Source organism: Amblyomma americanum, chromosome 5, assembly GCF_052857255.1.
Source record: "Amblyomma americanum isolate KBUSLIRL-KWMA chromosome 5, ASM5285725v1, whole genome shotgun sequence".
Taxonomy (NCBI): Eukaryota; Metazoa; Arthropoda; class Arachnida; order Ixodida; family Ixodidae; genus Amblyomma; species Amblyomma americanum.
The window spans coordinates 177,094,151-177,111,348 of NC_135501.1; the positions used below are offsets into that span (position 1 = coordinate 177,094,151).

The window sequence follows — 17,198 nt, forward strand, 5'->3', positions numbered from 1 at the left end:
TCGGTGCGAATCCCACACACGCTTCGAGCTTAATCGCAATTAGTAATTTCATCCTCAGGAACATGCCTAGTCATTTGACACCACTTCAAACATTCTGCGTCAAACGGGTGGCCCCCACATTTTATGCAAATGGTGGTCCCGGGTGGGTGTCCCACTTCGATGACCGCTATACTGGCAATATATAACGGATCCAAAGTATAGGTATCAAATGAGACGCTGCGCTCCTAATGTTGATATGCGATACAGTGTGGTCACGTGGCAACTGTTTTGGTCGATTTGACCTTCATTGCAGACCGGCGCGTCCTTGACAAACGTTAGTAGTAAGCGTTCACGCTCTTAAAATCAAGCTAAATTGCTCGTTCCCTGATGAAACAGATCAAAACGCCGTCGATATCAATCCAATAATGTGAGAAAATCGAGGGCACCAGAACTCAGCGAGGGGTTTCATCATGAACCGAACACAGTTTTACAGTTGGAGTTGATGCTTTTATCGCATCAAACTTCCTCTTTCATGCACAGTTTTTAGTTCCGAGTAATGTCGACTAGGCGGGCTTGGAATTGACGCTCTGATGATGAATGCCTGCAATCACAAAAGAATAAAAAAATAATGGTATGTTACTTCTGAGGCAAGGTTAGTGGGTGGAAGTGTGCCCGACTAACCAGAAGTATCTATCACGCGTAAATTTGGCGAAATGATCTACTCATTTACCTCGGAAAAAAACAGGGAGGGAAAAATGCTTGCCATAAACACTATCAACTTTGCAGAAATCGTCTGTTGCCTGCTTTACAAGTTCTTGCGCAATACTGAGTTTATATTTTACAGTTCTCTTCACAAACACGCTATAGTTTCTGTGTAGGGTCTCAATCAGATTTACCAGGTAATTTGTTTTACCTGACAGCGATTTATGAAGTGTTTTTAAACTCCAATGGTAGAAAAACTAATTTGTTCTTAATAGTCGTAGTAAGCCATTTTTAAAATTTCAGAGCCATGCGCCACATGGCGGCTGCAAAATGAACTACAAGCGTTCATCGCCAATTTCTGCAAAGCTGAGCCGCGCATCCACAGCCGTTGCGACGAGTTTCGAGGCTAAGGCGTTCCCTCTGAGGCTTGTCATGGGGTGCCTGAACCAATGGTTTAAGTCCTTTGTTTTGTTCAGGCAAGGTAGCAGTTTCCGTGAACTTTGAGGCATTTGGAATGCTGTGAATGCGTAACGAGTAACACAGCGCGACCCACAATGTAACCGCTTGAGCTGCTTATTTTTGACAAAGACTGTACCTTTACCCGACATATGCAAGCTAGTGTTATGATCAATGGCTTGTGCAACGACCTCCTAGCTGGGCTAGTTGGTTGATAGTTTGATCGATCGACTCTCCCAGCAGAAAACGTTTTCAGGAATGTTGCACCTCTCATGATAGCTCACATATTTATTGATTCATGTCTACTCAGTCACCACGCTGCCTCTGTCTCAGATTCCTCATGCGCAAACCCCCTATTCCAGAAAGAGCTGCACACTGTTAATCCTATGGTAATTCCTGGAGGTCCCAGTCCCCAATGTGCCTGGCGTTTGCTTAACCGGAACGAGCTCGAAGCTCAACGCACATGACTTCCTTTTATTGCCACAGCCTTGAGAACTTATTAAAGGCTTCCTTTTTTTTATAGCGTCCGTCGCTCTGGCTTTATAACTTTTTTTTTGTAGTCTTTAATGAAGCTGTTGATAGGATATAGGTTTTTCCATTGAATACACGCGGCTGTCAAATCACCTGCTCTTTCGACCGTGGCGAGTGGTTAGAGAATGCTCGCGCCACCACGTGACGCTTCCGCGAGGTCCAGAGAGGAGTGCAGTCAAGACTACGACAACGCCCAGGGAGAGCTTATCGGAAAAGTCTGTACGCCATCACGAGAACACGCAGAGAGACGTATTGTCTGTCATGCCACGTGCCGGAGGAGGCCGAGTTTCACACACACCCAGCAATTCTGGACAAAAGCGTATTTGAGCGGGAAAACGCTTATGTGCTCAGTTTTTTCAAATAATGTAATATTTCACTACAACATTCAATATAACCTTCGATCACCTGACGGCAGTTTTGTATTTTTTTATCTATTACCGTTCTTTCAGTAGTCAAAGGCGTTCCCTATGGGTTTCATATGGCAGTCTTAACTGTACGATGCAATCGATGGAATCACTTTGAAAGATTTTGTTACTTATAAGAACAATGGACCATTACCTTTAATATTTTCATAACGGTGCCTTATAATTTTCTAATTTTCACAATTTCTGCCTGAGAATGCTGGGCATGTTCACTTCGCTTGCAGGGAAGGTGAATTACAGGCAACTGCTTGGATTACCCTATTAAAAAATGTGTACAGGTTTGAATAGGAGACAAATAGGATTATGACACATTTCGTTTAACATTATAGGATGAAGCTTCCAAAGCAATTCAGCCTTTGAGTGACTCCTTAGTGGAGGGCTCCGTATAACTACCATTACCAGCGGGTAATTACCGTGCACTTACATCAATCAGTGCATGCAAGTGATGGGTTCAAACCCGCCCACTACGGTACCACTTTGATGCAGAAAAAATGTGAAAATTCTGTGCACTGTGCATTGTTAGTGCCCGTTAGGAACCCCAGGTGGTCGAAATTATCCGGAGCCCTCCACTACGGCGTCCCTCATAGACTGAGACGCTTTGGGACGTCCATCCTATAAAGCCAAACCAAATGTGCCATAATCCTATTTGCTGACCCGTTCAAAACAATATACATTTTTCAGTAGGGTAGGGTCTCATCCAAATCCATCAATGGCTGTTGGTAGCTTGGTTGCAACGCGTGCCAGTTTAAAGTCTTTCAGTAAAGAACACCGCTTCGTGGCCCTTTCCCTCTAAAATGTCAATGGCTCAAGTTGTTTAGGAATTAAATTTGGTAAGCGCATTGTTCCTAGCCTTAACACTTTATTACACTCTTCTCGCTTTCCAATGGTCCCTTGAGGATAAAATAGCTTTTTTTCTTGCATGCAAACATCAATTACCAACCTTAGTTATCTGCCATTTCTTTAACATATATCGCCTAAAAGTGAGTCCTCTAGCGATTGACATTTTCTAAAGCACGCGCTAGCAATTGATATCCCACAGAGTAAGGCGATGCACTATGTGTTATTAGAATGTGATGCGTTGTTAGTGTTGCCGGGGGTGTGAAGAAGCATACGTACTTCTAGCAACTGGTTCAAAGTGTGAGCCGTGGCGGCGCCGAACCAGACGAAGGTTGGAACCCCGTACACGAAGCTCAGGTAAAGCAGTCGGCGCAAGATGTCGAAGTTCGGGTCTTCTTCATTGCTGGAGATGTCGAGGCGGAGCTCAGACAGAAACATTTTCAGCGCATCCACCTGTAATAATAATAATAATAATAATAATAATAATAATAATAATAATAATAATAATAATAATAATAATAATAATAATAATAATAATAATAATAATAATAATTGGTTTTTTGGGGAAAGGAAATGGCGCAGTCTCTGTCTCATATATCGTTGGACACCTGAACCGCGCCATAAGGAAAGGGATAAAGGAGGGAGTGAAAGCAGAAAGGTAGAAAGAGGTGCCATAGTGGAGGGCTCCGGAATAATTTCGACCACCTGGGGATCTTTAACGTGCACTGACATTGCACAGCACACGGGCGCCTTAGCGTTTTGCCTCCATAAAAACACAGCCGCCGCGGTTGGGTTCGAACCCGGGAACTCCGGATCAGTAGTCGAGCGCCCTAACCACTGAGCCACCGCGGCGGGTGCATCCACCTGTACTCGATACAGCAATAAAAGCGCTCGAGGGGTAAGTGGCAGCGAAAGTGATGTTATTCTGCCGCTATTTTGATTATCGCGAGTGTAAATACTTCAGTGCGAAGCATTCTTACATTAAAATTCCCTTCATCCTCACAGCGGGGCCATTCATGCTAAGGAAATATTCCTCTCCGTTTTCTACTTTTAATCTCTCTCACAAGAGTGTTATAACCTTCGCAAATCGTGAGAGTGGAAAAAACAGACGCTGCTGACTCATCTCAATTATAAACCAAAGGGTTGGTTCCACTTTGGTGAGCTCCGATGACTTTAAACCCCTTGGTTTTCAGGACTGTGCGCTAAAATATCGAGCTCATTTGTTTATCCCGGCCTACGACCAGCACTGATATAACTAGTCATTGCATTAATCGGCACGGTATTTATGGAGTTACCTCCATTCAGCCATCTTGTATTCCAAGGAAATAAAATATGGAAAAATTAGTTGTCTGTAGAAGTAATGTTAACCTTGATATAAAACACTGGCTGAGCGACAACGCGGTAGATTTCTCAGAGGTCAGTGCATGGGGAATGTAATTATCACATAGAATTGCCTATGTAACAGTCTATTTGCATCAATGTCATCACGTGAAACAGTGACTCATAATCAGCTTCTCGTGAAGAAATGTGTTATTTACCGTGTGATCACCTGTCCTGCAGTTGTGCTCGCTTTACAGACGACCTAGGTGGGATTTCTTTACAAACAGACCTTGATAGAATTATTTACAAGTGGAAATCTTTGATGAGGCGAATTGTCCAAAAAAATTACTCTAGTATTTATTCTGCCTTTCTCAAACATGGCAAAGTCATCGAACGAGCTTGTAGTGTGCAAAGTTAGGAGCCATTATTTGTAAACGTATGAGCAGCAAGGCTCAATTAAAATACATCACTAACAAAGAGCTTAGTAACGTTGACCGTCTGATCTGTCTATTTCTTGATAACTTTGACATGAAAACTTAACGCATATTTCTTCGGTCGCCGTTCCAACACTCTCAGGTAATATGGGACCAGGGCATTACTAATCTGACTAATACGAAAAAAAAAACTAAGCCAGTAGGCACTCAAACCAACGAATGGCGACGTTTTTAAGTTGCGCTGTCTTAAAAGTGGTAAATTTCAAGTCCGATAATTTTCAGAATAATGGCAGAATGGCTCAGGAAGCAGTTGCGCTTAATGACGTCCTAGTCGAAATCAAGAATTGGGCTTGGGCAGGTCACGCAATGCAAAGGCAAGACAATCGACAGTATTAAGGGCATAGTACTGGATTCCAAGAGAAAACAAACACAGCAAGGGCAGACGAAATTAAGTTGGGCGGTGAGATTAAAAAGCTTGTGGGGATAAGGTTCTTTCAGCTGGCTCAGGACATGATTAATTAGAGGCGTATGAAACAGGTCTTTGTGTTGGAGTGGGCGCAGTCAAGGCGATGATGAGAAGAAAAGGCAACATACCGCTGGTGGTATGTTAACCCCAGACCCGCATGCCACGTACGGTGCACTAACAACTCAGGTACGGCGGCAGCTGTCCAATATTTTACGTACTTTTGATTGTACTTGTGCCGTGTTTAGCCTTACTATGAAACCACCTGAGACCTTCTGAGACTAACCACCTCATAGAGTGAGTTCATTATCGCATGTGCCATTTTATTTGTAGTGTATAACGATACACTGTAGCTTTGTCGTCTCGACAGCGAATTTTCTTCTGTGTTACGCTCCGCAACATCTGGGTGGCCTGCGAAGACGTGTTTGATGCGTGCTTTTTTCCTTGAAGGTAGCACTTCTGATTGTTCTAAGTGGCACAGCTGTTTTTGTGACACTAAGCCTATCACGTGCGTATGATAGCAGCGGCAGTGGATTCAGCCACGCAGGAGTCGTCGAAGCAACGATCTTGAACTGGGTACTGGCCAAAATGAATCCGCGAACGCTACAGCACTCTTTATCAATGGATCTATAGACTCGAAGCCCTCCTGGAAGCACCTGCGAGGACGTACCATCGGGGACAAAAGTAACAGACCTCCCCTCCAGACCTCCCCTCCAAGTTCCGACCCGTGCCACCATGCGTGGGGGCGCCACCTGACGAAGCACTGCTGGTGTTGAAACAGGTCCACTGCGTCGGTTTCGACACCTGATGTGTTTTGTCAGGTAGCGCCCCCACGCAGAGTGGCACGGACCGGAACTTGGAGGGGGTCTGTTACTTTTACCCCCAAAGGTACTTGAAAGGGGTATAGACACCTATATTTTGGGTGCACGTTTTCTTGTTTTTAATGATACGTAAGGCTTTACTGTGCATGGATTACCACCTGGTAGTCTCATACGAGCGCTAAATAATTTATGATCGCATTTCTTTTCCGTGCTGTTTCGGTTTCCGTTTCAACAGCCGAATGAGGACTGTGACGTCAACGTGTGCTTACAGCTCATGTGAGACATGAAACAAACTGCAATATAATCGCTGCTTCTTCACTCGTTGTCATTCCGGCTCTTGAGGAAGGCTGGCTTCAGCACTGCAGTAAATTGAAACGACGAAGCAGCGATTTTGTGGACGTTTTTCATGCCTCACGTGACACAAAAGCACTCTTTGACGTCACAGCCATCGTTCGGCTGTTGAAACCGAAACCGAAAAAGCATGGTAGAGAAAATTCGATTGTAAATTATTTATTGCCCGTAGGCGAATATCACATGGTGATTAATGCGTAGTAGTACCTTCCGCATAATTATAGAGAAGAAAACATGCCACCAAAACTAGGCGTCTATACTCCGTTAATTCGACACATGTACTAAGTAACTGCAGCTTTGAGGTGCTTCCCCATGAACCGGCACCCGAAATAGCTGAAAGCCACAACGCTGCCATAACGTAAGTGCCGGCTTATGCGGTACTGGTTTTAAGAACCAATATTGACCTCCTAGGAGATTCCGTGTCGCGCAAACCATGTCTAATTAATATAGGTCTCGCTATGAAGTGCTCGCTCTTCGGTTGGACAGAAAATGTGAATTTTGTAACGTCGGGTGTTAAATGACTGCTGTGAATTGATCACACTGTTCACGTGAAATGACGTCATCATCATGTGGCCAGCTGCGCAGATGTGAGTTAAGAAACAGCGCGAGCCGGGACAGGAAGATAAGGGTAACAGACACTGATCTTGTAGTCAGCGCTGTTTATAATAATAATAACAATTGGTTTTTAGGGGAAAAGAATTGGCGCAGTATCTGTCTCATATATCGTTGGACACCTGAACCGCGCCGTAAGGGAAGGGATAAAGGAGGAAGAGAAAGAAGAAAGGAATAGAGAGGTGCCGTAGTGGAGGGCTCCGGAATAATTTCGACCACCTGGGATCTTTAACGTGCACTGACATCGCACAGCACACGGGCGCCTTAGCGTTTCTCCTCCATAAAAACGCAGCCGCCGCGGTCGGGTTCGAGCCCGGGAACTCCGGATCAGTAGTCGAGCGCCCTAACCACTGAGCCACCGTCTCACTGGCATCCTAAGTCGTCAAAGCGGATGTTCTAGCTGAAGCGGTTGCGTCGGAATTCGTTGAGCTCTGCGCACACGTATCAAGATGATCCGTGATTGCGTGAAAGCGCCACGACTGCAACCGCTTACAGCAAAAGCCAGGGTTGCATGTATAGCGGGCTAGGTGGTCTAGAGACCACGTTCTCTTTAAATCTGTATCACATAACTACAAACCTCTGGTATAGCATGAGGTGAAGCACGAGGTAAGTCACAACATGAAAGTTTATTTGTTTTCTTTATAGAATTTTAGTATATTATTTACATTTAATTATAGCCAGATATCAATTTGGATGAAATTATATGCATGTTCCTATTATGTATATCAATTGGAGTAAATATTTTCAGTCTTTGAACGTTGAAAGAATGTCCTGTCAAGCAGAGACAGATCGTTTCATATCATGTCCACCCTATGAACCCCTACCTCGGATCTCCTAGGGTCGGATGCGAGGTCGATGCAGGCACGATATAGGCCGGCCGCCTTCTCCACTGCTGTCTGGAATCTGGGTGGGATGTGCATTGTGGCCAGCATGCGTTTGATGTCTTCGTGTGTGCGTGTTGCCAGCTGCGAAAAGGAAGGGAGTAGCAGTAGTAATTAGGTCTCAAGATTACGTTTGTTTAAGGAACGTTAACTCTTTAAAGGATGTCATGGTTGGTACATTTTCAGGTTAATGTAGGTAAAAGGGCTGTCGTAATAAACTGAGTTCGCTGTTGTGTTCTAAGCGAAATCTCTCCTTCCTTAGCAGAAGAGAAGCAGTGTTCACGGAAGACCGCACTAGCGATCCCGATCAGCATGCACATCATCACCACAACCAGCCTGACTACATCGATAGCAGGATAAAGGCCTCTCGCATCTCTTCTCTTTATACAGTCTCATGCACATATAAACGTACCATACACACAATTTCAGTTAAGCAGTGCGCGAGAAATATAGATGTCCATAACATGCTGCTTCAGTTTATTATTCCTTTGTTTATAATTGTATATGGGCAGTGAAATATCCTGACGGTCCAGAGAGGGTGGCAGGGTAAAGGATAATCGAAATAAAACAACTACAAATAATTGTTCTTGCTCTGATGATCAGATAGTGCAATATGGGAGCTGGCGAAATATAGGAATAAGAAATGTAGGCACACAACCAATACTTAAGTCAGAGATAAAAGAGCTAAAATAACACAAAAGACATAATTGGATGTAACAGCAACGATTTTGACGCCAAGTATACAGCACATGGCAGCTCCTGAAAATTAACACGAGAATGAGAAAAGAAACCGTGACGCGAACGCACTTCACTAAGGAGTGAGAATAGAAAATCCATAATAGCCAAAAAACAACATGATGCTCTAAAGTGACAAAAGATAATAAAAAAATTACAATGCGGTTACCACTGGCTAACATGAGATTCAGCGACAGCTATAAAGGTATTTGTAGTTTTTGATATGTTGTGGTATAGAATATCAGAGCGTCTCCACATGTGTATAGTTGTACGGCGCTCTTTTTATTTTTCAGCACATAGTCGTTTTTCGTCTCGCTCTGCTCTCTAGTCTGCCCCTCTAGAAGCGCAGCGCCACCTATCATCCTCACCTCGGGCGGCGCGTTTCGGAGCAGCTGTCGCAGATTTACTGTGCTGCATTCTTCCGCTATCGCCATACCCTTCCTCTTTTTTCCAAGGTACCCAAGTTCCGGATGGTTAGTGCAATACGCCATCCTACATGATCGTCTTGACATCCTCTTCTCACGTGCCCTCCTTCCCCGTCAACCTTCCTTCTCCTTCTAAAGTAAATACCCCGCGGATGGTTACCATGGCAACCACGTACTAACTGCGCCTTCTCATGCTCTCGCCATACCCTCCTCCTCCCACCGTAATCATCCTCCGATTAGTGTTTTCCCCCTCTCGCCACACTCTCCTCCTTCCGGGGTAACTACCCTCCGGACAGTTACCTTTGTAACCATCCTCCGGTTATGCCTTCTTGTGGTGTTGTCATAAAGCCTCCTTCCATCGTAACCCTCTACGTCCTTCTGGGGTTACTACCCTCCGGACGGTTACCTTTGTTGCCGTCCTTCGGTCATGCCTTCCTGCGGTCTTGCCATAAAGCCTCCTTCCATGGTAACCCTCCACGTTCTTCCGGGGTAACTACCCTCCGGACGGTTACCTTTGTAGCCATCCTCCGGTCATGCTTTCCTGCGGATTTGCCATAAAGCCTCCTTGCACGGTAATCCTCTACGTCCTTCCGAGGGTAACTACCCTCCGGACGGTTACCTTTGTAACCATCCTCCGGTTATGCCTTCCTGCGGTCTTGCCATAAAGCCTCTTTCCATGGTAACTTTCCACGTCCTTCCGGAGGTAACTACCCTCCGGACGGTTACCTTTGTAGCCATCCTCCGGTCATGAATTCCTGCGGTCTTGCCATAAAGCCTCCTTCCATGGTAACACTCCACGTCCTTCCAGGATAACTACCTTCCGGACGGTTACCTTTGCAGCCATCATCCGGTTATGCCTTCCTGCGGTCTTGTCATAAAGCCTCCTTCTATGACAATACTCCACGCCCTTCCGGGGGTAAATACCCTCCGGACGGTTACCTTTGTAACCATCCTCCGGTTATGCCTTCCTGCGGTCTTGCCATAAAGCCTCTTTCCATGGTAACTTTCCACGTCCTTCCGGGGGTAACTACCCTCCGGACGGTTACCTTTGTAGCCATCCTCCGGTCATGAATTCCTGCGGTCTTGCCATAAAGCCTCCTTCCATGGTAACCCTCCACGTCCTTCCAGGATAACTACCTTCCGGACGCTTACCTTTGCAGCCATCATCCGGTCATGCCTTCCTGCGGTCTTGTCATAAAGCCTCCTTCTATGACAATACTCCACGCCCTTCCGGGGGTAACTACCCTCCGGACAGTTACCTTTGTAACCATCCTCCGGTTATGCCTTCCTGCAGTCTTGCCATAAAGCCTCCTTGCATAGCAACCCTCTACGTCCTTCCGGGGTAACTACCCTCAGGGTGGTTTCAGCGGCAACCGCCGAATGGTTCGCCTTCCTACGCACTCGCCATACTCCCTCCTTCCAGGGTAACCGTCCTCCTGTTGGGGATTCCTTCGCTCTCCCGATACCCTCCTTCCATGGTAACCACACTTCGTATGGTTCCTGGGGTACCCACCCACCGACTACGCCTTTCGCCGCTCTCTTGATATCTTCCTCCAGGCACGGTAACCACCCTGAGTCGTTCCCACGGCAACGCACCGACCAGTTACGCTGACAACAGCAGAGAACGATAGGCGAAGACATGTCTTTACAACGCGAAATCCAGAACGGTCGTTCATTAGCTTTCGCGGTGAAATGAAGCCTGCATTTTTCCCAGTGTTTTTTCGGTTGTGTACGTCTCAACATTAGAGGTTGGCCAAAAAGAACCTCACCTTCTTGGTGGCGTCTTTTCCGCCCGAGAATGTACTGCATACGAAGCTGTAGAAGTCGTCGCATGGTGCATAGCTCCTGTTGAGCGCCTCTTTTATAAATCGTGCAGCGACTTCGGCGCCACTCGGGCGGGGCGTAGTTGTAGAACCTGCTGGCGTTGGAGCTCTCGTCTTCGTGGTCACTGTTGGCGGGACAGGAGTAGCGAACACAAGGTTAGCTTCAAACATACAGTAAGTATCACTTGGGCTGTTCGACAAGAGAAAAACATGCTGATAATAAACTGAACTTTGATTTTATCAAATTGTTAACCAATTTCAATCAAAACGGGTGTATACTTTCACTGAATACAAACACAGTATAGGCTAGCCACCGTTTTCGAGAGCGATCTGAGGTGAGGTCATGACTTTTTTTGGGTGTCGATGCTTGAGGTTCGGTAGCATCGTCATTCAGTTGAAATAGTGATGATGGAATAATTTTTGGTGGATTCGTTACGATTTTCAATGGAGAGGGGACAGAAATTTTGTGTATTTTAAATACAATTACACAAATCTATTTTTACTTGTTTTGCTCCTGAGCAAACACCAAAATGGCCTAAAAGGGCTATAGAATCGATTTTAGTAAGAATGAAATTTAGATAGCAATTTCTTGAACGTCAATATTTCAGTGAAAATTCTTACGTAGATGACATGCTGCGCTGCACATGCGCGCACAGCCTTTGACAAAAAAGAATTGTGAAAAAAAGATTTCACTAGCGCAACACCCCTGATGTACCGACATTAAACCAAAATGTATGGCGTGCTAATGGCTCAGAAGAAACACTCAATAACATGTCAGCTCCTACAGCTCACATTAAACCTCCTGCCCAACTAAGATGACGCCCAGCAACAATAGGAATACAAGTGCTTCCTAACAGCCTTCGGAGCAGCTTGGCAGTAAAGGCCAGCAGCTGGGACGAAATTGACAATCCGCTGAAAATCCCTCTCCAATTAAGGTCTTAAATTTTAACCACTTAAAACAAGAAGATCTCTATCCTTCTTCAAATTTGCTCCTTCGCTTCTGACTCGCAGTGATTTTTTTGCGGTTCCAATGAAACAAATGCGACGTTTCTTCTTTCTATGTAACTTCCTCTCTGGCCAGAGAAGCGTCACGTTTCCAGAGCTCTCTCCATGTACAGTGAAAGCTGTTGTAGATTTGGTTTAGGCATATAGCCCTGCATTCTACCGGTGTATAGGTATACCAATGCTATTTATTTTATTTACATTGCCTGTTCAAGCATTAGAGGTAGGGCAACATCATTGTAACAAAAGTGAAAAGAGAAATAACATGTACAAAGAGGGGCATAACCTATTACATGCTTTTGCTGAAACAATATTTTAGTGCGGCCACGGTGGTTCAGTGGTTATTGTGCTCGGCTGCTGACCCGAAAGATGCGGGTTCGATCACGGCCGCGGTGGTCGAATTTAGGTGAAGCCGAAATGCTAGAGGCCCATGTACTGTGCGATGTCAGTGCACGTTAAAGAACCCCAGGTGGTCGAAATTTCCGGAGCCGACTACAGCGTCCCGCGTAGCCTGAGTCGCTTTGGGACGTTAAACACCCATAATGCAAACCACACCAATATTTTGATGGCAAAGCATTCGATGCACTTTGCGTATGTGCAGAGAAGGAATAACGCAGGACATAACTTGTAAAAGGAAGTTCACGAGATTTGAAATTGTAATCCCGATAATATAATAATAATAATTGGTTTTTTTGGGGAAAGGAAATGGCGCAGTATCTGTCTCATATATCGTTGGACAACTGAACCACGCCGTATGGGAAGGGATAAGGGAGGGAGTGAAAGAAGAAAGGAAGAAAGAGGTGCCATAGTGGAGGGCTCCGGAATAATTTAGACCACCTGGGGATCTTTAACTTGCACCGACATCGCACAGCACACGGGCGCCTTAGCGTTTTGCCTCCATAAAAACGCAGCCGCCGCGGTCGGGTTCGAACCCGGGAACTCCGGATCAGTAGTCGAACGCCTAACCACTGAGCCACCGCGGCGGGTTAATCCCGATTTTGCGATACCTAGTTATTGGAAAGCCAAAACAGCTTTCATTCTTTAAGGCGCTAATACGGTAAGCTTAGCTCACCAAGTTTTTCTTTTTATTGACAATTAACACCGGCAGGTTCATTCTTGCTCGCAAAAAAAAAAGTGCTTGCTACGACCGCTCTGATAGTGCGACTAACTTCGCCACTACCAAAACTACGGCCATTCAGCAAAGAGACAGAAATTTCGTTTTTTTTAGGTCAAAATTCACAGGACTTGAAAAAAGCCTTTTAACTTGCTAGAAGGTACGCTCCTTACCTGTTGGATGCGAGGTGCAACGTTTGCATCCGCCGGGCTCGGAACCACCACCGCCTATTCCTTTGCTTCCGATGACCTCATCATCGAGACCTCCATTGCGGCCGTCATCTGCGTCAGACGGGGCCATGACAGGCAGTATAGTACAGGAGGCTTTCACGTCACTGTACGCGTGCGATTATGTGCTAGGGCGCGCCGCGTGAGTGCATGCTCCCTACAGGGAATCACGACACTTTGGACGCTATTTTGTGGGCATGTAACGCGGTGGAAGGCTGCTCTCATATCCAAACGGCTTATGAGCACCTGCTCCTGCTTGAGCTGTTGAATCTACGCGCAGTACCCCGAAATTGCGCCCGTGGCTCACGTGAATCCCTCGAAGAGGAAGCATACAGGACGTCAATATGATCGCAGTTTTGTGAAGCATGGAGCAGGGCGAAAGTCTGCTGTATCTAATCCGCCACCTGCCTTGGCATGCACTGGTTATGCTGCGCTCTGTGGCTCCAGATGCCGCCAGTGACGACGAGTGTGTACATACTATAGCTTACGAAGAGGTGCACGAACTAGTGTGAGAGCTCAAAATGGTTTCCTTTGTAGTGCGCATGCGCCGAACACTGAAGCGTAGTTGTTGCTTACGCATTTGTTGAGTATCCAATTTTTATGTTTATCGCATGCGTGCATCACGTGGCGAATTAGAAACAATTTGTCAACATGACGACGGTTTATGATTAAGTGCCTGGAGCTCTCCAGTTGAGTCATTTTTTAACGGTTTTACGATACCTTTATTGTTTCTCAAGGTGCATCACGGTTGTGTATCCAGTCTTGCCGCTGACGACTAAAAAGGAACGCTGAATAGACAAAATTAGTTCCACTTCCTTCTGTAATTTTGTCGTTTTTAGTGGTAAGCCAACGCGTCAGTTTATTGACAGGAACTGACTATAGTTAATACCAGCAAACGTCAGTGAGAATTAAGATATCATTCTCGATTGAGTGGGGAAAACTAGAAGTACGTACAAGAGAGCCCACAAGGTCACGTGTTTCGATTTTGTATAAGTGGTGGTAGTGGTTTTTTTTTATAAGGATGTGCACGCCGTAGTAAACTGTGCATCATCTGTGTGCGAAAGATTGTTAAACCTTTTTCTAGCTCAAGTGCCACGATCCTTTACTGCCACTACCGGGCTTGATATTAGAATTGAGAGTTTGCTAATCTCAAGTAGCATCCATCGTTACCTGTCGTGACAGTTGCTTTTAATCCTTTAGACATTATTCTGATTATTCTTTTGGTCGTTTCTGATGCCATATCGACTTTGGAACATACGAACGCAATAATACCGTAAGCAATTAAAGAAGCGTTCGTGAGTGCTGTTAGCCATTCTTCATCTCTCTTGAAGGGACATCATGTGGACGATCACCAAAGCGCGCTCTGCAACTATTCGTTTAGCAAACCTTGAACATCGACTAACCTAAGAACCGGAAGATCCGGCCCAGTGAACTTAAACAGGCAGTGAACTTAAATTTGCGTACGCCTTTCCAATACTCGATACGAGGATATAAGCAGGTAAACAACTGCCTTTAAACATCAAACGTAGCGTTCCCGCTTTTGACTGTTAAAAACATGCCAGCCTCAATATCATATTGAAGAGGACTCTAAGGAGTGCTGTGCGGCCATACCTCTTGCATTTGCGCTGCAAGTCATGAATCCTCACCAGGGGCAATCGTTCCAACGTAGACGATGATTACCAGTGCAACAATTCCAGCTAGAAGCAGGCAGAAGACAACGACACTGATCCTCGCTTTGGTGACGAAGTCCCTGCACGAATAGCGTCAAAATACTCTTTAGGATTCCCATGAATACCTCGCACCATGAGCTAACAGGACGGACTAGGAAAGGCGTGTTGCATTGTGCACGACTTTGATGAACGCATAGGTGCTACACAATATGCGTCGACCCAGGCTCTGGCAAGAGCAAGAATGAAAACCACCAAACTATGTATTTTAGTTGCATATTTGAACGTGGTTCGCTGCAGTGATTTCCGAGCAGGATGGGGTGGCCCAAGAAACATGTTTACCATCGATTGTGTAGGCAGTCTAAGAAATACAGAGAAGGTTGTTAGAAGCAAGTAAGTGCACGCTGTGGATGTGTCCATGATCTTGCAGTGACTCTGTCGCCAGCGTTTTGGACATATAATGATGCTCAGATGTAAAAGAATTAGCCAGGACTTACTCTATTTTATCGGATGAAATTAAGAAAAACAGCATTAGGATTTCGGGAGTAACCCAACAGGTGGGATACTGTTCATTTAAAACAAGCTGAGCTGTATATATCAAAGAAGAGGGCGCTTGCTGTAGCCAAAAGCGTAAAATAAAGGGCAGCTGGCACTCTTGTATTACCACGCAGCTGAGATATTACTTTCATGTCTTGATAATAACAATAATTGGTTTTGGGGGAAAGGAAATGGTGCAGTATCTGTCACATATATCGGCGGACACCTGAACCGCGCCGTAAGGGAAGGAATAAAGGAGGGAGTGAAAGAAGAAAGAGGTGCCGTAGTGGAGGGCTCCGGTATAATTTCGACCACCTGGGGATCTTTAACGTGCACTGACATCGCACAGCACACGGGCGCCTTAGCGTCTTGCCTCCATAAAAACGCAGCCGCCGCTGTCGGGATCGATCCCGGGAATGCACTTTATAATCGTCTTTAAGGGTGAAAGCACAGCTGATGGCAGGCAAGCTTATGTCCGGACGAGACTGCCTAATGTCTACAATTCTTCTGAGCTGTTTTCTTAGTACGTATACGAATCCTCCTCTAGCTGCCCGTATCCAACGCCCGCTTGCGATAGAAATAGAAGAGGACGCATCTGAAGGCTGTGCTTAGGTCTACGGCACACGCTTTGGTTTAGTCGCGACATAGCATCTAGAAGTGGAACCTTGCAATACACTCTTAGAGTTGCTCTTATGACTCCGCCCACAAGCAACATATTTTGCTTTGTGTTCATCTTGACAGCTTACTTTAAGTTACGTTACTCTCGACCCATGCCCATGCTTACCCGACCATGTCGATTCGTACTGAGAAGGAGCAGCGCTCAGGAACATGGTGCACCTGTATTTTGACGCGTCCTCCCGAAGACGGACGCAAACAGCCGTGAATATAAGATTGGTTTTATTTTCTTCAAATATCCTCTTGATGTAGGCACCTAGATCGAATCATAGTAAAGAAATAAATGTGACAAAGAAAATCACACTATGGTTGCGGCAATCTAACAAAAAACGTGAATGGGCATTGCTCACTCGTTCCGTCACTCGATAAAACAGGAGCAGAGCGGGCACATACCAGATATAACTTAAAGGTCCGTGCATCTGTAGCTGCAGAAACGATGACTCGCACCACTGCAGGGTCGCCTTAAGATGGCGGCGGCTATGGGGAGTCCGGAATCTTGAGAATGCTGGAAGAGCCCATCGTCTCACCTGAGGTGAAACCGGGAGAAAGAGGCTGCGTTGGAAAAGCTACCATGAGATGTACTCGGGCCTGAAGGCCGGAAGTTCCGCGCAGTCTCAGGGCTGTGGGAAAGGGGCGACAGTGAAATGCAAAGATCGCCTGTTGCGAAAGGCAGGACTCGGTAAGGAAGGAAGGCCTCAGACGTTGCTAGTACATACCCACTACGGGGGAGTGGCCAAGACTCAGGGAGTTAATTGCTGGATACAGGAAAGTTTTGACGGGAAAAGGAGTGGTATTTGTAAGTAGTCTGATAGATTGGAAGACGGAAGGACAGGGGCCCTGTTAACTTAGAGATCGAAGACGGGACAATGGCTTAATGTGCATAATTGTATAAAATGCCTGTAATGCTTTAATGTCGTACTGACTGAGACCGGGAAAAAGAAATTAGAACGGGAGTCGCTGCGTTTCTTGAAGGAAATTTTGCACAGCAGAGCGCACACTCCTGTCGCTTCGTCCAAGCACAGAAGCGCCAATGGAAAGAACAACCGCGGAAGACACAGGCAAGCCCAGTTGATGAAATGGAATTTGCAAAAGACGCTTCCTCAAATGAGAAAAGCGGTGGCAGAACAGCAGGAAGTGATCTATTGTCTCAGGTTCGGCACAAAAAGGGCACACTGGGGAAGCCG

At 45.8% G+C, this 17,198-nt stretch overlaps 1 protein-coding gene across 1 annotated transcript; it reads right to left on the minus strand.

Annotated features, from left to right (window-relative positions):
* Window positions 1-487: 487 nt before the first annotated feature.
* On the minus strand, window positions 488-16,131 carry LOC144134389 (uncharacterized). Its single transcript, XM_077667311.1, has 7 exons — window positions 16,124-16,131; window positions 14,782-14,885; window positions 13,082-13,189; window positions 10,739-10,917; window positions 7,753-7,893; window positions 3,207-3,380; window positions 488-580 (listed from the first exon to the last, which is right to left on the minus strand). Exons 1-7 carry the CDS (start codon window positions 16,129-16,131, stop codon window positions 488-490), a joined length of 807 nt encoding a protein of 268 aa, XP_077523437.1.
* Window positions 16,132-17,198: the final 1,067 nt, after the last annotated feature.

Excerpts from the sequence above, each read along its gene's own strand:
- LOC144134389 (XM_077667311.1), bottom strand. Across the intron at positions 3,381-7,752 it reads CCGACCCTAGGAGATCCGAG|GTGGATGCGCTGAAAATGTT; the intron begins GTAGGGGTTCAT and ends TTATTATTACAG. Across the intron at positions 581-3,206 it reads CTTTGAACCAGTTGCTAGAA|GCATTCATCATCAGAGCGTC; the intron begins GTACGTATGCTT and ends TTGTGATTGCAG.